The 26,511-nt window shown below is 43.6% G+C and overlaps 1 protein-coding gene across 2 annotated transcripts in view; it reads right to left on the bottom strand.

Moving 5' to 3' along the window:
* Positions 1–2,349: 2,349 nt before the first annotated feature.
* Positions 2,350–26,511, bottom strand: part of VLDLR (very low density lipoprotein receptor) — a 32,191-nt gene continuing 8,029 nt past the window's right edge. The window contains exons 3-20 of one of the 2 annotated variants that reach the window (XM_082657355.1): positions 21,600–21,719; positions 17,115–17,237; positions 15,605–15,727; positions 13,571–13,942; positions 13,346–13,468; positions 13,133–13,255; positions 12,579–12,698; positions 12,349–12,474; positions 11,671–11,842; positions 10,770–10,988; positions 8,905–9,023; positions 8,155–8,294; positions 7,690–7,831; positions 6,696–6,842; positions 5,392–5,475; positions 4,924–5,004; positions 3,913–4,082; positions 2,350–3,006 (exon numbers count right to left, since the gene is read on the bottom strand). In XM_082657355.1, coding sequence (XP_082513481.1) covers positions 2,971–3,006; positions 3,913–4,082; positions 4,924–5,004; positions 5,392–5,475; positions 6,696–6,842; positions 7,690–7,831; positions 8,155–8,294; positions 8,905–9,023; positions 10,770–10,988; positions 11,671–11,842; positions 12,349–12,474; positions 12,579–12,698; positions 13,133–13,255; positions 13,346–13,468; positions 13,571–13,942; positions 15,605–15,727; positions 17,115–17,237; positions 21,600–21,719 — 2,540 coding nt within the window. In that variant the 3' untranslated portion in view covers positions 2,350–2,970. The remainder of the gene's footprint in view (positions 3,007–3,912; positions 4,083–4,923; positions 5,005–5,391; positions 5,476–6,695; positions 6,843–7,689; positions 7,832–8,154; positions 8,295–8,904; positions 9,024–10,769; positions 10,989–11,670; positions 11,843–12,348; positions 12,475–12,578; positions 12,699–13,132; positions 13,256–13,345; positions 13,469–13,570; positions 13,943–15,604; positions 15,728–17,114; positions 17,238–21,599; positions 21,720–26,511) is intronic. The other variant, XM_082657356.1, reaches the window with a different exon arrangement.

Here is a 26,511-nt window from a genome sequence, read left to right as displayed (position 1 = left end):
TGTCTTCTATTTTTTTGAGAAGGGCTATCAGACTTCCAAAGATATAAGGAACAGAAGCAAGTGTCAAAGTCGAAGTCTCCATCTTTTTGCCTTGTGCTCATCAAGCATTGAATACCATAGGTTCGGAAATGATACCAAGGCTTTAAAATAGCTGGAAGAATGTTTTAAGAGAGCTGGTTGATCAACTGGGACTGTTTCTTGCCGAGTAGATAGCTTGCAAAGGCCACTTAAAAATCTGGACTCAAAGACTTGACTGGATTTCCTTACCAGAGGCCACAAACCTGTTTATTCATCTATCAGTATCAGTCTTTCTAGCAGTTGGTAAAGCCTCTGGAGGACTTCCTTTCTGTGACTTGTATGACAGGCTCATTTAACTTCAAACAGCCTCCTTTAGCGTTTGCTAAGCTTCATATTTTATCTCTTAATTCATTCTCATTTCCCACATTAAACTGTAGAGACACAGCAAACTTACAGCAAAAGGTTTCACATAGGATTCTTAAAGTTCTTGTGTGGGTACTGATTCACAGGCTCTGGCCTCCCATGATCTCTTAATTCATGCTGAATTGGCTAGCAGTGTAACTATTCTAATTTCCATAGAAATATCTAGTTACGTCATTTCTTCAAGTGAGTTTGTACCTTTTACGTTAGCGTTTCTGTCCTTGGCTAAAAGAATGAGATGCTTTAGACTCTTGGAAGGTTGGAAATTGGGACCTAGAACCTGGAGGAACACACTAGGGACTGGAATCCAAGAGATGATGGAGAATCTGCTTGATTTTCTTAACAGCTATGACTTTGGGTGTTAAGAGTTGATTAATACTGTATAATCCTTGTAATGGCGGAGAACACTGGTGTCTTTAAGCTTCCTAGGAGGGAATTCTGTATTGCTCCAAATGAATAAACCAATCAGTGGGTTTTGTACCAGAGCAGGGTCAAAGTCCCAATCAACCAAATGGCCTTTAGAGTTTACATAAGATGAATGCTCACCTACTTATCAAATAGGCACTCCAGATACCTCACATCAGTAGGCCACATCCTGTTTAGTGTTATGACTACCTGAAGATGAAGCAACAGGTGGCCAGAAGAGTCCTACCTTCACAACTACGTCCTTTTGCTCTACATGTTTGACCTCCTCATCTCCCAGAAAAAAGGTTCACGCCTATTCTTTCTTTCACTTTCATCCATTTGACCAAAATCTCAAGAGGGTACCTATTAAACAAGATGACAGAAGCACCTTCTTCATCCGGGATTATTGATCTCTTTGCCTGAGCCACAGGCCACATGTCCACTGTCTTATTTATATTCCATATGAAGGTGTACTCTGACTCATCCACTGATCCATTTAGCTACTCAAAACATCTTCTCTTCATCCTTTGGCTACTGTGCTGATGATTCAGTTCATGAAGACTGCTGCACCTTTTGCAGTGGACTCTCACCTAGAGCATCTTCCCAGGGTTAAAGCGTTGTATCTTCCCTTGCTTGTTGGCTTCCTGTGGCTTTAGAGAAAGAAATGGCCAATCTGATGAAAAATTTATGCAAGCTCTGTGCTACTTTTTCTTCTACCCAAAGTTCTTATCTACTCTTCATATTACACGTTTCAAAAATTGTCCACAGAAGGAGTCCATCCTATGCCAGCCAGCCTGACAAATTAGATCATCTTACAGATTCTCCACAAAGTCACTTTAGAACCGTGGTTTTCAAATTTTAGTTCACATCAGAATCACCTGAAGGGCTTCTGAAAACACATATCCCTGAACCTTACCCTCAGAGTTTCTGATTCAGCAGGTCTGGGGTGGGGCCTGAGAATGTGCATGTTTAACAAGTTCCCAGGTGATGCAGATGCTAACCTTAAGTCCACTGAGAACCACTGCTTTAGACTGTTCAGGAATGGCGTTTCTGCTTGTTACCTCCCTAGCTCTCCTCAGGGTTGACTGTCTAGGCGTGTAAAAGGAGGAAGTCCTTACCCATGCTTTGCAAGGCGCTTGCCCTTGAACACTATATAATGATAGGACACGTAAAACAGAGACTTAAGTACAGAGAAGCAGAATTGACAGAAATCTTGGCATATGTTTCTGGATCAGGCAACAAATGAATGAGAACAGGAACTTTCCTCAAAGAAGAAGAATTCCAGGTGCAGGTTAAGCTAGCTTCTTTTACAAAATAAATATTTGGGGAGGCAAGTATCAAGTGGTACCTCATCCTTTTAGCACTTGATTGTAAGAGAAACCAGCCAAATTGTAGGCTTCCTTATATAATACAATACCAAGATCCATAGCGCATCTATTTAGTTAGAACACCTGCTACTAACTCAGCTTGTTTATAGAAGTTCATCCTAGAGGAATAGGCACAAACCATGGTTAAGCTGCTTGGTTTAATTTTTTTAGCACTTGGAAAAAAAAATGTACAGTAGTTTGAATACTTAGTTCTTTGCAAACCTCCACTGAGGTCAAAGATTTCATTCATACGTACAAAATTAGTTTACAAATTTTTTGGCGATTTCATCTTAGTAACCCGTTTTATCCTATTGCCATTGTCCCAACCATTGAAAAAGTTTACAATAATTTACATAGAAATATTTTCAAAGTGCTTAAGAATAGTGATTGTTCTCTGGGATATTTACAGGTGGCCTATACAGTGTATGTACAGGTGGTATACGCTATAGCGCAAGTTTCATCGCTGGAATATGGCTTTCTAGGGAAAGTGCATATTTGGCCAGAGGTGGCAATACTGTCTAGAAATTCAAGGGTTACAGATACTTTTGGTAACCACATCCAAAGCTGAAGCAGAATGTGGACGGGAATATCTACAAAAGTAATATAAAAATGGTTAAGTATACAAGCTTGATCCACGCAAAGATATTTCGATGTTCTTCCCAACTGGAGGAAGAAAGAGGCTTCAGCTGCTGGCTCGGTTACCATTCCGAAGTGGGTTATTACTGGTTCAGACCTCAGAGGTCACAGCTTGTCTCAGAAGTCAAGCTAGATCGTCGTCTGTGCTTACAACGGATATCTGTGGAAGAGAAAAAGCATGGAATGTGTCTGGGGATTCCCTCACTGGTGGCAGCAACTTCAGTCTCTAAAATGAACCTTGCTTTTGCGCTGGTCATCCAGAGACCAAAGGTGCACAGGAGGGAAGCCAGATCCCAGACAGTATTGAGTTGCATCACTAATGCATGTTAACTTGAATTCAACTCTATCTACTTGGCAGAGAGAGAAAACAGTGTGACTAATTCTGCCTGTTCTACTTAATGATTTTAGAACCTGGAGAAAAATGTGAAAAGACACACGTGTGCCGTGAACTGACCACACTGTTGTTTCACTAGAGCTTGAGGGAGTGCTCAGCACTTGTTCTGTTCAGAGTTCTGTAAGTGAAGGCCATATACTCCACGTGAGTTTCAACTGAAGAACAAGTGACTGACTCTACTGTTGAAAGGGAAGCTAGCTCTTGAGGTGTAAGAGGTCATTTTCAAGTATCTGGTCATTTTGGTTAAATGAATCTTGCTCAATACACTGACTTTAAGTCACCCCCCCTATCTACGATATTTACTTTTACTAATTTACTAATTTACTTTTAAGTATCCAGAAGGCAACTGATGAAACAGTTCAGAAAGGAGACACTTGGCTCCTAGATACATGCTAATGTTTACATGTAGTTTCTATAACCCCAAATATCTCAAATTGTATAGTGATGTCCTTAATTGACCTGTCATTCTGTTTGGGGCAGATACTTGTCAACTGACTTACTTAAGTTCTAACAGCCTAGACTGTCTAATCTCCAGCTAGTAGATGAAGTATTCGGTGGCTCCATGATTCTAATGGTTCTTTCTAGCCCAGGCAGCCATAGCTTGAGGTGTGGTCTCCTTTCCAAAAAGTCCTACTGCGAGTCATGGTACGTAAAGACACAAAGCTGACTTACTGCTGGGTACGTGTGTCCGACAGAAGCACTGTGTCTACCAATGTCTATTGACAGGTCCTCTTCAGTGGTCTTCAAGTACACAGGATTGTCAAAGTTCATGCTTTTCATGTTCTTGTGTTGCCAGTTCCGCCACATCAAGTAGCCACCTACTGCTGCCATTGCTAAGAGCACTGCAAAAAAGTTAGAAGGTGACTAAACAAGGTCTAGTTTCAAAACATACGAAAAAGATCATGCTAAAGAATCCACGATAATCCGAGCTTTTAATTAATAAAAGCTTCACGTTTTAGGAATCTGGGATGACTAGAAGTTAGACTATAAATGGGCTGGGAGCTTAAAACAAGTTCAGACCAGAGGTTGTGTTATTGTACAGACTCTGGTGCTCAGCTCAGCACATCCATCTGGGCAAATGTGGAGTCCTGGGCCCCTCCCCAGGCAGACTGAATTTGAACTGCGGAAGCTTCTGGAGGGCTCTTCAAGTGGTCCTCCTGGTTTGTTAGCCAAGCTTGGAATCCCATAATTTAGGATAAAGAGGCCATTTGGCATAGTGCTTTAGAATTCACACGCCCTAGAATAGCTTTAGAGCGTTTGAAAATTCTTAACTGTTTTTAATTTACCCTCTACAAGTGCTATAACTCCTCAAGAAATCATTTTAGCATTTGTGTAGCTCCTCTGTATGAAGTGTTATACATATTTCGAAGGGGAACAGAACAGTGCTCTTCACTGGAAAGGACTTATTATGAAAGGGGATAAAGCCGGACGAACAGCTCTGAAGTAGAAAGCAGTAGGCACCATTCATCACTGCTGGTCGCTGTGCTAAGGATACCACTGTACAGAAGGCTGTGGACTCTGAAATCAGTGTGCCGGGCTGGTGAGGGGAGCAAGGGTAATTCAGTGTCACGAGTGCTATGACAGTACAAGGGGCCATGGGAAGGGCATCTCTAGATGAACTAGAAATACCCATCGAGTATTTAAGAAGTTCCTTGGATCCAGATATGTGGGGAATCTACTTACAGAGGGGAAGGATGGCCCAGGCAGCAGAAGTCCCTTTTGGGGGAACACTGACCTCCGATACTGCTGTGGTCACATTGATCTCTACAGGGGAATAAAAGGAATCAGTTTAGAAGGATCTGAATTCAGACTTAGAAATTCAACCACCTGGTAGAGAGAGCCTCACGCCCTTTTGCATCCATCACTGATGCTCAATATCTATTACAGTCGTGTACCAAGAATAACCGGTCTAGAAGTATTTGTGAGTCTCAGGCTATAATAGCCGTTTCACTAACAGCTGTCTCAGAGAAATCTTAATGAGTCAGGTCAGGCTAAGGGTTGCAGGTTCTAAGTCTGTGGAGTTTAAACATAGGTTACCAATTAGGGGCAGAATGAGTAGTTAAAGGCTGCATTAATGATTTAAGGAACAGGTAGGTACAAAGAGTGTGGCTGTTAGCTGAGATGAACAGTTTGCAGAATGGAACCCAATACCTCCAGGAGCTAGTCCACTAGTTGGTGACATTTCTGTTGTGTTGGTATCTTTTGTCTCACTGTAAGTCACAGTAGTTGCAGTACCTGAATTACAAAACCAAGAACCAGGTCAATGCCAAGGTTCCAGAGTGGCTATAGCTGTTTAGCCCAGACAAGCCATGCGATGGGTTATTTGAACGCTGTGGGAAACTGACGAACCACTGCCAAACCAAGTTGCAGGGTGGGTGTGCCATAACCAAGGGAAACAGCAGCAAAACCAGAGAGACACTGGGGTCTTCGGGCAGAACTGCAAGCATCTGGAATTAGACAATTCAAAAGGACCGACGGCCTCACTTAAGGACCCCTCTAAGCAAAGTCCCAGGCTCCTGGAAGCTGCAAGAAATGCTCTCAAAACCAGACCACCAGGCATACCAGTCTTCCTGCCTAATTGTCTGATAACTGCTTTCTCAGTAAACAGAGCTAGTCCCCGTAGGGACTCAGTATCACACTAATAAAAACCTCACAATATGAGACCCTTGCTCACAACCCACGGGTTTAATTTGCCGGTTAATCAAAAGCTAAGAACAGGAGACTAAAATGCACGTTTCGTTTAAGTAGGAGTTTAAGATAATGTCACCCACGGGGGCCAGAGGGTTTCCTGTAACCACGGCCTTTTTTTTTTTTTTTTTTGGCTGTGATGGGTCTTCCTGCTCTCTAGTTGTGGTGAGTAGGGGCCACTCTTCATTGCGGTGTGCGGGCTTCTTACTGCGGTGGCTTCTCTTATTGCGGAGCACGGGCTCTAGGCGTGCAGGCTTCAGTAGTTGTGGCATGTGGGCTCAGTACTTGTGGCTCGCGGGCTCTAGAGCCCAGGGTCAGTAGTTGTGGCACACAGGCTTAGTTGCTCTGTGGCATGTGGGACCTTCCCGGACCAGGGATCGAACCCATGACCCCTGCATTGGCAGGCGGATTCTTAACCACTGAGCCACCAGGGAAGTCCCCCAAGGCCTTTTTTAAGACTAATTTCAGGCCTCTCTCTTTGGAGGAAAATGTTAAGACTTTGTTTAATTATCTGCAAGTTGGCTGGCTCAGTGCTGTAATTGGTATATCAGCATAGTCACCTGTAGACTCATCTAATGTTGAAATGAGTTAGTGCTGAAGTAGTGATGTGAACTCCTGGCATGCAACAGTAGCAGATATGTTCTCCAATCTATTCCAAGAGTGAGTTAAAACAGAATTCTTAAAGTCCAGGCTAGTTTCTGTAGCTAGTGTTTTAGTCTAATGCCTGTTGTATGTCCTGCTTGTGTTTGAAAAGTAAAAAGCCTTACTTTGGCATTCTCGGCCATTGTCCTCTAGACGGTAGCCATTGGGACAGGAACAGGTATATTTTGGAGAGTGGTCATTAATCTGTGGGGCTGGCAGGCAGAGGTATTCACATCCTCCATTCTCCATGTCTTCTTTGCACCAGTTTTTACCTGTTCAGAAAGAAAAGTCCTTTAAAATGGGTCTTCCAGCGCCTGCTGTACATAAACTTTGGTTCTAGATGCTGAAGACATGACTCCTTGTCTCCAAGGAGCCCAAACTCGTATACTCTGTCAAACCCTAAAGTTAAACCAATACCAGTGAAGGATAAATGTAAGGGTACAGGCAGCATGCTCTAAGGACAGCAAAGTGCCACAGAAACTTCTTGGAAGTAGGACAAGAGTTATGCGGTAAACAGATGGGTGGTGAGGGAAGAGGTGGGGAAAGGAGATGGGTGACCGGACCTGGCCTCCCTATTGGTCCAAAGCTTACAAACTGGCTAGTCTGAGGCTCAGAGGAAGGAGAGAAGCATGCTCTGCGGCTTTGCCTCACTCCCACAAAACAGAAGGAACCCAGCTATGGGGAGGTTTAAGGGTTTCATTTGGGTAGAACCAGTCAAGTATTCTGAGCAGGAGACCATAGTGTTTGAGGAAGCACACAATTCCATATACGATGTGCCATAGTGGGGAGGCAGGAAAAGGCTGTGGCATAAAAGCGACTTTGGAGGCTAGTGCAAAAGTCCTAGCAAGAAGGAATGAATGCCAAGGAGATATGGAAGGGACTGAAATAAAAGACAGAGCACTGACGGTTGGGAGGGCAGCTAAGAGATGAAGTTCTCAAGCTCTTTGACTTGGAAGTCAGAATAAAATATACCGAGCACCAGGTTTGAGGGAGGCTCCAGGAGGGGAAAATTCCATTGTAGAGCAAGCTGAGTTGCTAGGGAGCTACAGATCCCCAGGGGCACTGTGTCATGCTGCTACCCTGAAAGTAGCCACGAGGGGCTCTGCTTCCCCACAGTACCTGATGGCTGTACAAGTGCATGATAGACGATGATGTCTTGGGCATCGTTAAGGTTGTTGACTAGAGTGGCCAGCTCCGATCCAGTGAATTTATTGGCGCCGTAGACGGCTTCATTTTCCCCATCTATCCAGTAGACACGATCCTAAAACAGAACCCCCATATTAGTATGTACGTGTAGGATGAACACGAGTCAGTCTCTAAGGTCATTATTATTTACTGGCAATTTAATGGACCAAGTTTATTTAAAGCCGGTCTGGGACATCGGATGTAAAACTCTGAGAGAAGCATGAGTTCAGGTTTCTTAAAATGCTATGAGGAATCAGTACGTCATTTGTCCCAGGTTTTAGGTGAATGCAGTTTCGCAAGTCATGCCCCTCTGTCCTTCCCTCCTTTCCCTGTTCCTTCTCCCCCAAGGTGCTACAGTAACTCAGAGGTATACACTTAGATGTGAGACACACGTCTTACCTCAAATATTGTGAGCGCGAGGGGATGAGCTAGGAATTCCAGAGACTTTAGGACCACCCTGCGATCTTGGCCGTTCAAGTCCACACTGGATAACATGTGCAATTTGGAATCCAGCCAATAGAGACGGCCCTTTATGAGGTCTGGGTAGGAGAAGAATGGTCACTGTATAAGAAGTCAGTACTGCCCTGCTTCCATTTAAAATAGCTAAGGAATCCAATACTCTACTTTCACGGTTCCTTCTCCAGCAGGGGCTGTTAACAGGGTCCCACCAACCTTGTGAAGCAGCATGCAGAATCTGTACCCACATTCATTTGGGGGGACTCAAGGGGTACCTGAGATTGTCAAAGTAACTGACTTAAGAAGTGTTAGTGACGTTATAGAAGTATTAAAAGAGGTGAGCATTTTGTTGCTCTCCCCTTAGGAGCCAGAAGAAAACCGTTATGAGCCTGCAATTCAGGAAATGCTGCGGCACCTAGGCCAGGAGTATGTAGGATGAGAGTTCACAAGGCCCAAGATTCACCTAATTCATGTCACATGTTAGCTCCAAATGGATAGAAAAGCTAGTAATTATGGAGCACGTCATCTGTTAAGTCCACCATTCCACTTGTACTGTTCGGTTCCTCTCATCCTAAGTCCCTGCTAAAGAAGGCACCATGAGGGTTGTCTGCTGTAGTCCAGAGTTAACTATGGAGATGAGTTAAAACTCTGCAGACAGTTGAATCGTGGTCGAGGAAGGAAGAACATACGTACCAAGCGTAATTCCGTTAGGCCACTGAATGTCCGCTGTCACCAGCGCCCGTCTGTCAAATCCATTCATTCCGGCTTTTTCGATTTTAGCTGGTTCACCCCAGTCTGACCAGTACACAAAGCTGGGAAGAATTAAATTAGAAATAAGCCTTGCTGGTTTAGAAGGAATAAAGTTGCAGCTTGAGACAGACATTTTCAAAGAGTGAGCAGAAAACTCTAGGGTACAAATTGTGCCACTCAAGGGTCTAGATTATGTTCTGGGTAAACAGAAGTTAACACTGAATCTACAAGCTCATTATTAACTATAGTAAACTATATAAGTCTGCTATTTAAATTTCAGCCCAAAGTCACAGGTTATATATTTCCTGTATAAAAGGCCAATTCTTTCAGTGGAGCAAAAGATGAATATCTGTTAAGTTTTACAGTAGGGGCGGGCTGACTGTGTCCTAGTGAGGCTTCATGGGGGCCAACTGTGATTACTACAGCCTTAGTCAAATACCTTTTTTTTTAATTATTAATTTTTATTGGAGTATAGTTGCCTTACAATGTTGGGTTAGTTTCTGCTATAACGCAAAGCGGGTCAGCTATGTGTATACATACATCCCCTCTTTTTTGGATTTCCTTCCCATTTAGGTCACCACAGAGCACTGAGTAGAGTTCCCTGTGCTATTCAGTAGGTTCTCCTTAGTTATCTAATTTATACATAGTAGTGTATATATGTCAATCCCAATCTCCCAATTCATCCCCCCCCTTTTCCCCCCTTGGTATCCATATGTTTGTTCTCTACATCTGTGTGTCTATTTCTGCTTTGCAAATAGTTCATCTGTACCATTTTTCTAGATTCCACATATAAGCGATATTATATGATATTTGTTTTTCTCTTCCTGGCTTGCTTCACTCTGTATGACAGTCTCTAGGTCCATCCACTTCTCTGCAAATGTCACTATTTCATTCCTTTTTATGGCTGAGTAATATTCCATTGTATATGTGTACCACATATTCTTCATAGTCAAATTCCTAACAGCTGCTTTTCTATATTATTTAGGGGCAGTTTGGGGGAAGTCCTCAGTGAAATGTTTCTAGAGAGGTCTGTTTATTTCCACTGGACTTTCAGACAACTTGCACATTTAGATGAAAGCCTAGAGGTAATGTGGTTACCAAAACCCTTACAACTCATGCTACTACTTAGGTTGGACCATCCAGAGCTGACCTGATAAAGTGTTCAGACAGAAATTAAAAATCATTTGCATAGCGACACAAACTTATCTATGAAAGAGAAACAGACTCACAGACATAGAGAACAGACTTGTGGTTGCCAAGGGGAAGCAGGGGTGAGGGAAGGATAGATTGGGAGTTTGGGGTTATCAGATGCAAACTATTACACATAGAATGGATAAACAACAAGGTCCTACTGTATAGCATAGAGAACTATATTCAATATCCTGTGATAAACCATAATGGAAAAGAATATGGAAAAGAATGTATATACGTATAACTGAATCACTTTGCTGTGCAGCAGAAATTAACACAACATTGTAAATCAACTATACTTCAATTAAAAAAAATCACTTGCATAGAAGCTGGGTGGGCATAAGGGTTTAGATACAGCTTTTGGTGTACCTCAAATCAGAAATGTTGTTCCACTAATGTGAACCAGCAGTCATCTGCTCAGGGAGGGCCTGTCGTATAGATGAGGCCATCCCCGGGTTGCTCAACAGTGGCACCACTGACATCTTGGACTGGATGATTCTTTGTTGTGGGGAGCTGCTAAGTCTTGGGATTTAAGTACTGCTTTAGGCATGAGGAAAGCTCCTGACCTATACAGATAGCATCCGAAAGCTACGCGATGAAAAACACAGAATACAAACCCAGACAACGGGTCCACAGCTATGGAGGCAGGCTCTCGCAAGTCAGAGTTAAACAGGAACTTCCTCTTGGTTCCATCTAGGGTAGCTACTGAAATAGTCTTAGAAGCCGCATCAGTCCAGTAGATGGTCTTGTACACCCAATCAACAGCAATGGCTGCAGGATTATAGACATTGTCGATCATTTTAACATGTCTACCAACCTTGTCATCAATTGAGGCACTGAAACAGAATAGGTCACAAGAAATTTAAGAGTTTGACACCATTGGAGCCTGGAGAATGGACTTTCTGCTCACAAAATGGTCAACAACTTTGTTCGGAAAGAACTCTAGCAAACCCCATAGCTCAGCTCACCACTCAAATTATGTAACCATTTTGCTTACTGATCCTAAACAATACTGTAGGTTATCTCATTGTTGGTCTGTACTCTACCTGCAAGAACACCACACTTCTAAGTGAAGCTATACTGATTCTAAACAATACTGTAGGTTATCTCGTTGTTGGCCTGTACTCTACATGCAAGAACACCACACTTCTAAGTGAAGCTATTTGTTTCAGTAACCATCACCTGAGTTTCTATAGTTGCCGTTAAGAAAAAGCTATCACTACCATTTCTATTTGTAGCAACTATGAACAGTTCTCAACTAACTGGAGAGAAAGGGAGGAAAATTGGAAAAATTAAGACGTTGTCTGTTATAATCTTATAGTTGTAGCCATCTTTTATAGGCGATTGTTAGTTTCTAATGAGGAACTGACAGTAATTTAATAAAGAATCAGTGTTTAGAATTATTATTCCCAACTAGTTAGATGCTAGATTGGAGCAAGACACAAGAGAAATTCCTCCAAACCTTCCCAAAGGCCAGTGACAATGACTTAGGCGAAGACACCAAGAACTGAAAGTTACCTGAAGATGGCCTTTTGGCTTAGATCAGCCCAGAATAGTTTCTGAGCAGCAATGTCAGCATCGAGAGCCACAGTGTTTCTCAGCTGTTCAACTAGTTGGATATATTCTTTCCTCTCCAAGCCAATCTTCCTGATGTCCCGTCTATTAGTGAAGATCAGACTTGGCTCTTTGCCTGCAAGACAGGAGTCAGGTTAATTTAGTTTTGCTGTAAAAAGGCAACGTCCTTCCAAGTCCCCTCCTCCCAACAGAGGAGCACTTAAAAAGTGAGGGCACTGCTGAACACCTCAGGAGTACTCTTGCTGAAGTCCGTGCCCTGGGACCTGCAAGCACTTCAGCACTTCCTATGGTTTAAGAAGACAGCCCTGGAGTCACAGCACTCAGTAAGAGGGCGGCCGATGATAAGTTACTTATTTGAATTATTTGAATTGCACTCAAGTTCTGGAAGCAGAGAGTAAGTAGATATTCAAGGTACCATATGCAAAAGGAACTGACCAAGGCAGGAGTCTGGGGCAACAATTTGCTATTTAGCCTATGATATTGCACTGTGCGTTCAGTACCATTGCTCTCAAGTACTTTTTAAATTTTATATTTCGTTTGACTGTTGTAGTCACTGGCTGTACCTTTCGTAATCACGTATTCAGAAAGGTACCAGAGCAGCACCAGTCCAAGTCCATTTACCTACTGCCTTGCACACGCCAGTGGCAAGATCCATTTGATAGCCACGACTACATTCACACTTGTAACCGCCTTTTAAGTTGATACAAATTTGACTGCAGATTCCCGGATTTTGGCATTCGTCAATATCTAGGAGGGAAATTAGAGTTAGTCTTGCTGTTCCTAGATCACCTACGGAGATCTACGGACCTTTCCCATCACCCCCGGGGCTTGGGCTCTGTTCTTCGACTCACCTCCACAGGTTTTCCTATCTATCAGTTCAAACCCAGCTGCACAGTCACATTCGTAGCCTATCACTAGGTCTTTGCAGATATGGGAGCATCCGCCATTATTAACCAAGCATTCATTTACATCTGAAATCAAAAGGTAGTAGAGTAACTCAACACTCCAACTGATATTCGTCCTATTAACATTTAAAATCCAGGCTGTTTGTCTAGATAGTCTGGTCAAGCCCATGATTTTTCTAAGATCTAATTATCCGTCTTATAGATATGCATCTCAGCGTGTATTGGGGGAAGAGTAAACCCAATCTCCTTGGCACGTTACCAGTTAGTTAAGCAGTATTTAGTCAAGTTTCTCTATTGCTGATTGGTTACCTTGAAGGGGGTGAAACTAGGAACTACTTTGTCACTACTTCTAAGTCATAAAATTTCACTTTTAAGCCCAACAACTGAACCTAGTTCATCAAAGTAGTTTACCCAGGCATTAGGCAGGCTCGGAACCGCATCAGCTCTGCCGGGTCTAATTAACCTTCCCAAATCTGTCCTCAAGCAACCCCTTCACTTACGACATTCTTTCAGGGGCTCATCACTCCAGTCCCTGCAGTCCTGCTCCTGGTTACACACTTTACTGATATCTATGCATTCCCCGCTTCTGCACTTGAATTTCCCGGGGCCCAAGCACTGATTGACTACAAAGAGAAACACAGAAGAGAGATTCCATTCGTGGGTCTGATCAGAGCAGTCCTTTGACTAACACCTCACACCTAGGGACCCTTTACCATTTTTGCAGTTGACTTCATCAGAACCGTCGACGCAGTCTCGGATGCCGTTGCACTGCCTGCTGCCGTGGATGCAGCTACCATCCTCGCACTCAAACTGGTCAGGTTGGCAGGTTCGGGAAGCTACAGCGGGAGGGAACGGCAGGGGATGAAGCCAGCCAAAGCGTCCCTGGTTGATATGTGGGAGAGAACCGAACGTGCCGTACTGATAGGAAAGCTACTTACGACAGTTGACCTCATCGCTGCCATCCTTGCAGTCAGGATCCCCGTCACATCGCCACTTCTTGTGGATGCACTCGCCAGAGCCGCACTGGATCTCGCTGGCTGGGCACTTGGTGTGGATCACTGGCTGGCGGCCGCACTGCTCGAGGGACTCATCCGACTGGTCCGAGCAGTCTGCGTCGTCATCGCACACCCAGCTGATGGGGATGCAGGAGGAGGTGCTGCACTGGAACTCGTGGGCCCCGCAGGTGGGTGGGGTGCAGTCAAGCTCGTCGCTGCCGTCGCTACAGTCATCCTGGCCATTGCACACGAAATTCCTGGAGATGCAGCGGCCACTGGAGCAAGTGAACTCATCAGGGCTGCACGTTACGTTGCCTATTGAGAAAGAGGACGCCCCACTGAAAATGCATCCAGACCTGTCCTTTCAAGCATCTTGTCCCAAAATCTAACATGCAGATCATGGATCGTGAATCCAAGCTTTCTTGCCTAACTTAAAAGCTAAAGTCAGATTATATCAATAGGCAGTTCCCAGAATACTAGGAAACAGTCTTACCACGTAAGAGATGCTAGGACATTTGAATACGAAGAGAAATGTAGAACCGAGAAAAGAGTTGAAGACTAGAAGTTAATTTGAGATGAGATGCATCTTAAAGGGACAGTGATTAATAACTTAAACTGTCACAAGAGACTTCATTGGGGAAGGCAGACATGAGTTATCTTTAAATGGATATACTGCTCATCAGGCCAGGCCACATATCATGAGATGAGATTATCATGCATCAGGTACATAAGCAAACATTCACTCATAATAAGCATTATGACACCATCACCAAAAAGTAGCCCCCATGTATTATAACAGCATACACGGTTCCTTCTCTTTTGGTCTTTCCAACCAGGATCAGGAATAACAGGTCTTCAATACTTTCAAGTTTTAGAAAGTCACTTCTGGGGCTAGAACTGCAATCTAGCAGCCAGGTGCAATAATAACGATAAGCTAGTCAGACTAGCCAGTTTGTACTTTGACTCAAATTCCTGCCAAATTAATTAAGGTCAATAATTGGTGGTGATTGGGGTGGAGACCACGACTCTCTTGGGAAGCAAAGTCTGGATTTCAGAGGGAAACGTGTGGCAGCGCCACAGCTTACCAATCCATAAAGCTCAGTTCTAGGATTAAATGCCAAAACTCATTGGACTAGGTGCAGTGGTAATGACCTCAGGAGGTGACTTCTACGCGCAAGACTGGTGTTTCAGCTACAAGTACCCTCAGCTCATTGTACATTACTGCATCAAGAGGCCTGTGCTTGTCAGTCTCAGGAGGCCCTATAAAAAGGGCGGTAGCTTGAAAGAACATTCAACGCAATGTTTGTTTAACCTAGAGATTTTCCCAGGGCCTCACCTTTAACATTGAGCATTTTATTACATATTTTCCAAGAGCAGAAACATGAAAGGCTAGGAAACAGAGTTCGCTTTTACAGGCAGGAACTGTGTGATAGGAGACAAAGGTACCACCGGTTGGGTAGAGTTATCTTTGGGTATCTGCCAGCAAGATGTTAATTCCTACTTCTGTGCCAGTTTAGCTTTTGGAAAGGTTAAAAGAAAAACTAGTTTGGGGACTGAGAAATGCTTGGGTGAGACTCCAGTAGTTTATTCCACTAAGCAGATCCAATTTTCGACCTAGGGATGTGTTCGCTGGCCCTAGTCCCTTTCTAGCTTGATTGAGCCCAAGTGAGGAAGGCCCACGAGTTACTGTCCTGGCTGAGACAAGAGTCCACAGAATTGCGGCTTCACTGAGCTACTTCTACATGGAAGTGCCTCGGATGACTTACCTTCTTATTTCTATTTGCCTAGAAGAAACACCCAAGCAAGCAATGGTCAGTCACCATGCGAACTTCTCTCAGAGTTTGAGGGCACTTAAGAAGGACAAGTAGTAGAGCAGAGAGTGAGGTCATTAAAAGGCAAGTCAACTGCACCTTCATGCCCACCCTTCTTTGAGCAAAAGGGTCTTTGGGATAAGCCACTCAACACTGATCTTCTTACCACAGTTTTCTTCATCTTCTCCACTGTCACAATCATTTTCACCATCACATCTCCAGGACACTGGGATACACTGAGTGGAACGGGCACCACAGCTGATTTCACTTATGCGGCATGTTCTCATATCTGTTGATGATATACAGTCTCAAAAGAGCCTCCAAACTCGTGAGTGCAAAGCTGCTGCTCCTGTGCTGCCTGGAAGTGGTGACATCTGTAACTCAGTGGCCGGGCACACGGGTGAAATTCGACTTACTAGCTGAAGCCTGGGCAGATCCTTCGACAACTCCATGTCTCGGAAGCCATGCCAACCTAGGCTACCTGGCAGTCCACCGGAGAGCCTTGACCGTGCTACTCCGTCAAGGTTCCGCGGTGTGCGCAGTCCTGGCTTTTGTTTTACTTGGCGTGGTTACGTTCATTGGCTGGCCTGCTCCTTGACCATTATTTATCTGCTGCATATCAAGTGACTGACCCAGATACTGGCAACCTAATCCCAACTTCATTAAAAGCCAGATGCTCTATCACCTATGAAGTCTTCCTTTGCCTGGATTCCTTCACAGACCTCCTTCACAACCTCTTTTCCACTGACATCTTGCAAAGTAGGGACACCCCCTAATTCTTGACTTTATGGGGTCATCCCCCACTAAAACTTGGGCTGAATCTTCATGGAACCTGTCTTCACCTATGGTAACTCACCTCCCTTGACCAATGCTCATATAACTTCCTTTACTTCTTGCCTGGAAAACTGAAATTAACACACATCCCTTCCTTTCTGCTTGATTCCAGACCTAAACTTTGTTCATGTTAGACTTCCACTTTTAGTGCTTTAACAGGCCTCTACTGCCTTAAAAGGAACACCGAGACTTTCTTCACCAGGACATGCAAATGATTCTAATTTAACTGTCCCAAATCATCTTCCTCTATGATCTCACAGACTTTTTCCTGACTATCAGCTTGAGGATACACACGTATTTGCACACCTATGAAGTTTCTCTTATTTCAGAACAAGCTGTAAGCTCCCTACTTTAATAACTTTACGTTACATGTTTCTTAAGAATGGCTCTATCATCCTATTTCTAGTCACCTTACCCCTTCGGTAACAGATTTTTTTTCACAACATGAGAAGCTGTGCACCTAAAAGCTTACACGTGGCCCACGGGGGGACCCTCACATCTTGACTTAGCTTCCAGGACCAGAGTACCATCCACTCAGAGTCATTATCATCAAACATTTGAAATCTATGCACCTAGTCAAGGAGTTCTTGAATCTTCTGGCTTCAGTCTTAAATGTTCAATAGCGAAGCTACCCAAGAGAACGTCAGTCTTGTTAGACTAGGAAGAGCATTCTTTATGTTTTTAAAGATTGGCTGTTAATGATTTGACTGACCTCGGAGTCAACTGGCCTAACTTTAAGGGAGGCCAAGGAAAACTAATCAAGTTTTAGATTATACAATACTTAGAGCTATGAGACACGGAACAGCCTGGAAAAGTTCAAGTCCAAAGCAAGTCACACTCACGGCACTGCTCTGGGCTTTCATCAGAACCATCTTCGCAGTCGGGGTCCCCGTCACACTGCCATCGGCTGGGAACACACTGGCCGTTGTTGCACACAAAGTCAGACTCGGCACACATCTTCTTCACTACGAAAGTTGATTTGCAGGGTTAAAGTTGAAGTCACTCACCCAAGAGCCCTACATTCCCACTGGGGGTACAACTGCATTTGGATGTGTTTTACTCAAAAAAATAAATCTGAGTCAGTTAGCACTCAACTGCCAATATCCCGGAGAATCTTAGAAAAATCTTTTTTTTTTTTTCTTTCCTCTTTTTCCTCAGAGGAGGAAGGTGATCATTTGAGAGACTTAGAGGACGCTGAGGTGAAGGGATCCCTTATAATGAACTTCTTGCCTGCTTGCTAACGTTGAGATTAAGGAATAATTTTGTTCTTTTCACGCATTTCTTCCAAGTCATTCAAGTTTAACAGTCAAACGACTGGATCATAGTATAACTGTTCTAGCGGCATCTTGTAACAACACATGGGTTTAGTGCAGAGGCAGAAGACCCAGCTCCAGTACTGAATACTGTCACCCTTACGGGTCTATTGGGGCAGAGGAACCCACTGGGTAAGAAATAGAGAAAGCGCAAACCTGAGTATAAAAGAGGTTGTATTTAGCATCCGAAGGGTGGGCTCACATCCACCAGCTAAAAGTCACTGAGCCTGCCGTGGAAGCTGCCAGCACCCGTAACTGACTACTAGACTTAAATTGCCTAAGACAAGGTATCAGTTCTGCTACTAATGCTTACTAGGGCAGCCTTTTCTCCTCAATTAGGGAGACCATGCGATCTGTTGTCCAAATTGACACAATCTCAGTAGAAGGGGGACAGTGTTAATTTTCCCAGGAAGATAAGCGTTGACCAGAACGGTGCTAAGCAAAGCAGGCAGCTTGGTCATCCTACCTGTGAGGAAGTGAGGGAGTAAGAAGGGGCCTGACAAGGAGCCACGTCGGGTATTCTAGGGTCATCCTCAGATTATATTCTTCTTTGCCCGTGTGCCTATACTTTCTACTTGAATTTCCAGTTTAAAACATTCTTCTCTAACGAATATTCTGTAATGGGAAATCAGCTAAAAGCCAACCATTTGCTGAAAAGATGAAAGGGACCACCTCAGGTCAGGGGTTTAAGCCAGGTACAGCACTCAGAGTTCAGCCGCTCTGGGTTAGCCTCAGATATTGTTAATGGGGAGACAGTGATGATAGTCAATTTCTAGAACTCAAGATGGGATGATCAATTATGATGATCTGAAAAGGATTATTTACCTCCTAAAATTGTGTGGCCAAGGGAACATGAAAGGCCATATTACTTTTTAGATTCATAACTGCTTCTAAAATCACCGAAATACTCAAACGCCAGTGTTAACAGTTTAAGTGATATCCAAGGCCCATCTTCTCCTGAGCATGTAGGAAGGTGCCAGAGGGTCTCAGAGTCAGTTATTGTAATTCACCCTGTGATACTCTTCAGAAGTTGCAAAAGAGAGAGTACGGAATGGTTGTAAAGAGACCTCATGAATTTAAGAAGTATAAGATGTTACAGGGAGAGAAGAGACTGGTTATACTACAAAGTGAACAAGATACACAGGGTCAGATAGATTGCTAGGGTTCCTCTCTCTCCATTCTGAGCACAGACTGGGAGGGTAAAGATAGGCTGTTTGAACTGGGCCTTGAGAGATGGATAGAAATTTAGATGTGCCACCGGGGAAGAGAACTACCAGTTCCACTCTTGGGGTATCCGAGTTACTGATGTATCAGTTCAGCCTAACACTTGTAGAAGAGTGAGTTACTAGGACTGATGGAACATGGCTTGCAGAATCCAAGCTGAAGTTGACTAAATATGCTAGTTGACATGCTCGAAAGAAAAGGCCCTGCTGAAACTGTAACCAAGTTCAACATCAAGAGGTTGGACAGGAAAAACAGGAATTGGCTTTGGAAGTTTTAAGTAATTGTGTAGCTTTTCCCTTCATGGAGGAACATCTCAAAATAAGCATTCAGAGCTTACCCAAGCAAAGCTCCCACTTTCCTTCTCTACCTTCATATCTGAGAGGCAGAGACAAATTCTGGCCAAGAATATATTTACTTTTTCCCACTTTGCATGATCTTGATTATAGGTACATCTACCTCCTTACCTCTTCCAAACTTTCCTGTTACGTGGCTAGAATCGAGTTATGCAGAGACTATTTTAGGAAAAGCCAGCGATGACCCCTACAATGACTCAGGTTAGTTTCTACTGAGGTAGTCAAATGGTAAAGTAAGACTTCACACCATGGAGAGAATAATTACTCTCTTAAAAAAAAACAAAAACAAATGGGTTTTGCCAAATATAGTTTAGCACAGAAGAAGAAGGGCTACTTACACCAAGAGAACAGTGGGACAAGAGTGAGGTCCTTTAGTGAGAAAATTAGTGAGAGAATTATATCACCCCGGTAACCCAGAAAGAGCATGGAACTCAGTATCTCGTAGAATAGATTAAAATCTTAGTGTTAGGATGCAAATGATATAAATGTGTCACATTGGAGAACTATTCTTGGTCCTGAGACTGGAGATAAGCTTCTTTTCTGATATTGCAGCATGGGTTTACTCTGCTTCCAAATGAGCTGCTAATTTACATATTGGCATGCAGACATCCATGATGCTGCTCTGAGAGCTCAAGCACAGGACTGTCTGCCAGTATGTTTATACTATAGCAGTTTAGTAATGATGCATGAAGTAGGTAAGGGCATAACAAGATGGCAGTTGGTAAAATCTACATTTAGCTTCTATTTTTCTTCTGGATTTTTAGTTTGTATAGTGGACATCTTTATGTAACGTCTTTTATTTATTTTTTTGATTTTTTTTACATCTTTATTGGAGTATAATTGCTTTACAATGGTGTGTTAGTTTCTGCTTTACAACAAAAGGAATCAGTTATATATATATATACATATGTTCCCATATCTCTTCCCTCTTGCGTCTCCCTCCCTCCCACCCTCCCTATCCCACCCCTCCAGGCGGTCACAAAGCACCGAGCTGATCTCCCTGTGCTATGCGGCTGCTTCCCACTAGCTATCTACCTTATCATGTAACGTCTTTTAAAAGGCAAATGGCAATGTTATCACCGACATTCATGAACAACCTTATTTCAAGAGTTTTACAACACAGAACAAAGGGATCATAAAGCAAACTTCAGCATGTATTCAAGGTACCTAAATGCCATCTTGACATGTAGTTCTCAGCTGTCCTGGCTTAATGAGAGGTTATATAGGTTGCAAAGACAGGCATTTCTCATAATGATCTTTTTTTATATAAATTTATTTATTTATTTTTGGCTGTGTTGGGTCTTTGTTGCTGCGTGCGGGCTTTCTCTAGTTGCGGTGAGCGGGAGCTACTCTTCGTGGTGGTGCGCGGGCTTCTCATTGCGGTGGCTTCTCTCGTTGTGGACCACGGGCTCTAGGCGCTCAGGCTTCAGTAGTTGTGGCTCGCGGGCTCTGGAGCGCAGCCTCAGTAGTTGTGGCGCACGGGCTTAGTTGCTCCGCGGCACGTGGGATCTTCCCGGACCAGGGCTCGAACCCGTGTCCCCTGCATTGGCAGGTGGATTCTTAACCACTGCGCCACCAGGGAAGCCCTCATAATGATCTTTTAATAGATGCTGATCAATGGGTATGATGGCATATCCCTATTTTCTTGGGGGAGAGAATGTCTTCCATCTTGCCTAGTGCTTTAAAATCAGCATCTCTGTAGACAGGGAATTAAAAAAAGAATCCTTATCTGATCTTTGATCTGGGCTGGCTTATAGTTTCTATACCAGGAGTTAACTAATTCCTGAAACTGCAGGGGATTTCTTACCGTCCACGGCTTGCTTTTTGGGGATCGGAACCATTTGAGAATTAAAAAAAGAAAGTCTGGGGCTTCCCTGGTGGCACAGTGGTTGAGAGTCCGCCTGCCAATGCAGGGGACACGGGTTCGTGCCCCGGTCCGGGAAGATCCCACATGCCGCGGAGCGGCTGGGCCCGTGAGCCATGGCCGCTGAGCCTGCGCGTCCGGAGCCTGTGCTCCGCAACGGGAGAGGCCACAACAGTGAGAGGCCCGCATACCGCAAAAAAAAAAAAAAAAAAAAGAAAGTCTGTTCAAAGCAGTCTTCTGTCTGTCTCTATTTCTGGTCCTCCCCTTCCTTCCTCTAGCTTCCTATACCAAAATTTTGTCTGATCTAAGATCAACCGCGTCTACCGTTTGAAAGGAACTCCACTGTATCTTCAAAATTCCATACTCAAGTCGCTAACTTCACATCAATCATATCCCTCCAGACCAGGAAGTACAGAATCTTTGGACTCGAGTTCAAAGCAGTTCTTAGGAGTGGATTCTATTTTTCAGAATCTCGATACATTTGTAGACACTAAGATATAATATCATCATCTTTCAATACAATGTGTACGTCCTAGTGAGGTGGCAGGTGAGACCGTCCAGCTCTTTACTCACCACAGTTCTTTTCGTCACTGCCATCAGCACAGTCTTCGTCCCCATCGCATTTCCACAGCAGCGTAATACAGCGGCCATTTGTGCACTGGAATTGGGAGGGTTCACATTTGGCTTTTCTTCCTAAAATCAGGAGGGAACACTTAGCTAAGCTGGGACACAAGGATCATAAGTTAGAGGTGCTCGTTACCTGAAACCCATGGATAGGAGTCCTCTTGGAGGGACAGCTGCAGACTCAGAGGCCATAACACTGTAGGGGCCAGAGCTGGATGGGCCTTGGGGCAGTGACTGACAGTAAGTGAGTTCTTAGCTGGGCACACTCCATCTGGATAAGACTAGATTCCCCAGCCTCTCTTGCAGGAGGCATAGCCATGGGACTAAGTTCCGGCTAGTGGGATGTAAGCAGAAATGGTATATACAACTTCTGGGAAATATCCTCAAAGGCACAGGGGATCCAGTTTCCTTAATTTTATTCCTTTCTGGTTCCTGAAAACTAGGCATGGTGGCTGGAATAGTAATCTTGGGTCAAGGGAGCCAGACCAAGATAGAAGGAACGTAGATTGCCCAGAGACTGCAGGTGGCAGGGCAGGGGATTCACCTGTGGACTCATTTCTCCCATTCCTTTAACTCATTTGTGTCATTATAATCATGCAGCCAAATCCTGATCTTTTAATGGCATTTCTTGTCCACATTCTATACCGTTACTCATCAATGATGCTTCTATTACGAGCAAAGTAAAGGATATTTAGAAAAGGCGTGAGGTTTAATACATGCTTCCTCATCTCAGAATTGGAGGTCTAATTGCAAAAAGACATGTTTACAAAATGACTCCAAGATAAGATAAAAAGCACGAAGAAGGTACAGTTAAGAGGTGAAGGGAGATCATTTTTTAAATTTAATTTTTATTTTATATTATAGTTGAGTTACAATGTGTTAGTTTCAGGTGTACAGCAAAGTGATTCAGCTATACGTGTATATATCTTCATTCTTTTTCAGATTCTTTTCCCGATTCTTTTCCCACATAGGTTATTATAGAATATTGAGTAGAGTTCCCTGTGCTATACAGTAGGTCCTTGTTGATTATCTATTTTATACCTAGTAGTGTGTATATGTTAATCCCTAACTCCTAATTGATCCCTCCCCCCCTGCACCTTTCCCCTTTGGTAACCATAAGTTTATTTTTGAAGTCTGTGAGTCTGTTTCTGTTTTGTAAATAAGTTCGTTTGTATCAGTTTTTTTAGATCCCACATATAATCGGTATCATATGCTATTTGTCTGGCTTACTTCACTTAGTATGATAATCTCTAGGTCCATCCATGTCGCTGCAAATGGCGTTATTTCATTCATTTTATGGCTGAATAATATTCCATTGTATATATGTACCACATCTTTTTTATCCATTCCTCTGTCGATGGACATTTAGGTTGCTTCCATGTCCTGGCTATTGTAAACAGTGCTGCAGTGAACATTGGGGTGCATGTATCTTTTTGAATTATGGTTTTCTCCGGTATGTGCCCAGGAGTGGGATTGCTGGATCATATTGGTAGTTCTATTTTTAGTTTTTTTTTAAGGAATCGCCATACTGTTCTCCATAGTGGCTGTACCAAGTTACATTCCCACCAACGGTGTAGGAGGGTTCGCTTTTCTCCACACCCAAAGGGAGATCGTTTTTAACTTAGTGATGTGAGAAAAGCAAAGCAAGGTTGGAGCCACAGACCTGGATTCTATTTTTCTGAAACTCAGTTTTCCTATGCTCAGTGTATGAATATAATTCACATAATGGCATGAATGAATACTTGGAAGTAGGGCACTTAGTTTTTTTTTTTTGCCTGGAATGGGACAGCTGATATTCAGGTGTTTCCAATCATTAGCAGGTCTATCCTTCTGGAGGACGTAATTTCTTTGAGATAAAAGGCAAAGATGTGGTTGCTTACAGCAAATACACTGCAAATATTCGAGAAAAACAGTGGAGCCACGTAGTTCATGCAGATTCCTTAGGGAGGTCTTCCCAGCAGAAAGCCTTGCGACTTCCTGTACCTTTCAGCATCTGCAGCTGTGGCATGTGGGCATAAGAACAGATGCTACAGTGACAAGCACAGACTGGAACTCTTGTGTCATGTACACAATGCTCTATTTGGCATCCGTACTATCAGCTACTCCCTACTGTCTGGGAACATTCTATACTTTGTGGCTAATTCCCAGGGAGATTAAAATCTGGTCCTAGTTTACCATATGGGTGTGTGGTTACTTAGGTACTAAATGTACTCGTCTAAGAACTATATGTAGCACTCTGCCCACAAGAGTGTAGTTAAGCTGGGACCCAGATACAAAGCAGGATGAATCAACGGCACTTCCTATCTGTAGTTCATTTTTTATTTTATTTTTTTATAATTATTATTAGTTTTTTGGCCACACCACGTGGCTTGCAGGATCTTAGTTCCCCGACCAGGGACTGAACCGAGGCTCCAGCAGTGAGAGTGCTGAGTCCTAACCATTGGACCACCAGGAAATCCATCCTGCGTGGCCAACCCCCCCCCCCCCGGCATTTTTTAAAGTTTACCATGTTAACCATTTTTATTTATTTGGTCGTGCTGCGTGGCTTGAGGGATGTTCCCCAACCAGGGATTGAATCCGGGCCATGGCAGTGAAAGCCTGGAATCCTAACCACTAGGCCACCAGGGAACTCCTCTTCCTACCTGTATTTCATACTATTCATTCAATCCACAAATATTTTACTGGGCATAAGAAGGGGGAACAAGGAGAGGGTAGAGGCTGTCAGGAAGCATCGCACGCTAGTTTTTATACCGCGAAACCAAGTATGAAGTACCTGGCTGCCTCTCACCCTCCCCCTTTTATCACTGGAGTCTCGATATAGTCTTAATATTCTCAATGCTGGGGTTATCTGTTCCAGGGCCCACTGGCTGTAGTTCTTTATCCCTGTGACCTCTGACTGTTGTGGGAGTGGTAAGAATCTACTTAGAGTACTTTACTTGGAAAGTAAAAAAAAGAACAATTTATGATAGTCAGAGAACAGAAATATACATATACTTGGAAAGACAAGTCAGGTTGCAATTAGAATACCTTTTTAAAAGGTGTTAGTTACCCAAGGTTTTAGTTGTTTGGTCAAAATGAGACAAAAACATCGACGTTGATATCTATGCTGTCAGAAAGGTAACCATATAATCCGACTTGCACAGGGACTTAAAAGTAGGCGTCAGGAAAAAAAAAAAAAGTAGGCGTCAGATGATGGTTTTCCACTTGGGGTTAGGTACCTGGCAGATCTCTTTAACAACGAGCCTTGATTGTAACTACAGATTTTACAGACACTCAAGCTGGCCTGGGATTAACTATGGGCGCACAGTAGCCTAAGGCTGGTGTTTAGTCCACTGTCACCTTAAGGAAGCTCTCTGAATGTAACTGGAACACACAGGCAATCAACAGTCATAAATGCTGGGTTAACATCCCAGCAATGCTGCTTTAAGAGTCGCTGTTGAGCGGGCTCAGGACAGACACTCAAGACAAAAAGGAGTTTAATTTCTACCTCTTATCTCAGACGTTTCCACTTCACCCAAGCTTCTGCCCGATGGTCATAAAGCTGTTTTACCATGACACACACGGCTCTCCGTTAAGAAAGGAGCACAATGGCGTTAAGAATGGAGTACGCTGCTAACCAACCATCCCTGCTTCTTTAAAAGAGGAGAGTGGTGGGAGTGGGGGTGGGTAAAGCTAGCTGGCTTTATAAAGGGCTCTTTCTTTAAAGAGAAGAGAAGAAAGACCCTAAGCTCTATGGCCGCGCCTCGGTTTCTTAAGTTTCCTAAGCACCTTGTTTTGAAAGATTGCTTCTGGGTAGAAAGGACTCCCTAGTTCTGTTTAATCCCCTGTATCGTGCAGAGCGGGGAGAGCTCAGCCACCTGACTGCAGCATGGTGGGTTTTCTGCCCAAGTTTCAGGAAGATTCTCCCTTTACACCTGTGGTGCCTACCTGGGAATGCTGCCGTACAGAGCTCCAAAAGAATCGAAAACACCAAATGAATTAAGCTTTCGGTTTGCAAAGCTCTGGGGGATTACAGGATTGTGGGCCTGTAGTCTATTTCCATCCATGACAGTTAAGTCTCAAGTTCAGCATTATACTTTCATAAAGAGAACAGGGTGAGCTTGAAATGATCGACACCCAGGGTCCTTTCAATGCTTAGGCTAAGCTAAAGCCAATGATGCCTCAGAAAATAAATTACAAGTAGAAGCGCTCGGCATCCTACAACCCAGGGTCTATCTGCTCAGAAGGGTGAAAAGTCGGAGTCAATGTGATTTTTAGCGGGTTCCTCACGGGGTTCACAGGAATGCCTTGGCAGCATCGGGGTGGCTGCAGTCAGGGGAAGGGCTACGACAGCAGGGAACCTGGGTATTCCGCCTCTGTTTCAACCAGCATTTCTTTTCAACATTGGAGTTTTGTGTAAGGATTTGAAAAGTGTTCCATAACTTTAAGAAATCAAACGGTTGGACTAGATCTGGGTTTCCTTTCAGCTCTAATACTTAGGATGAATACCCCTACCCCTTTGGGCCAGGGGGTTGGAAGTCACTTGTACCTAGTCGTCTGCACGGCTGTTTACACTTGTAACAAATGACTGAAGGCCCAGAAGCGTTGAAGATTTCCTCACTAATTCTGCGCTTACACAGTTGATATCAGACTCTGCAAACTTACTTCAAGGCACCCATGTCCCAGGAGCCTTGCTTACCTAAATAGTTAACGTTGCTACCCAGACATGTTGGCAGTTCACTGGCTCCAAGGAACTCAGGGGTTTTAATGCATTTAGAAGTCAGCCTGCCGTTGTTGTCTAATTGTCCCTGCAACGGTTAACATGGAAGAACAGTACGTAAGCTTCGGTTAAAAAAAAAACAAAAAACTGCATAGACCTTAC

This window comes from Grampus griseus (assembly GCF_964374135.1).
Source record: "Grampus griseus genome assembly, chromosome: 6".
In the NCBI taxonomy this organism is placed as follows: Eukaryota; Metazoa; Chordata; class Mammalia; order Artiodactyla; family Delphinidae; genus Grampus; species Grampus griseus.
Note: the sequence above shows the minus strand (reverse complement) of the source record. Positions and strands in the feature narration are given on the sequence as shown.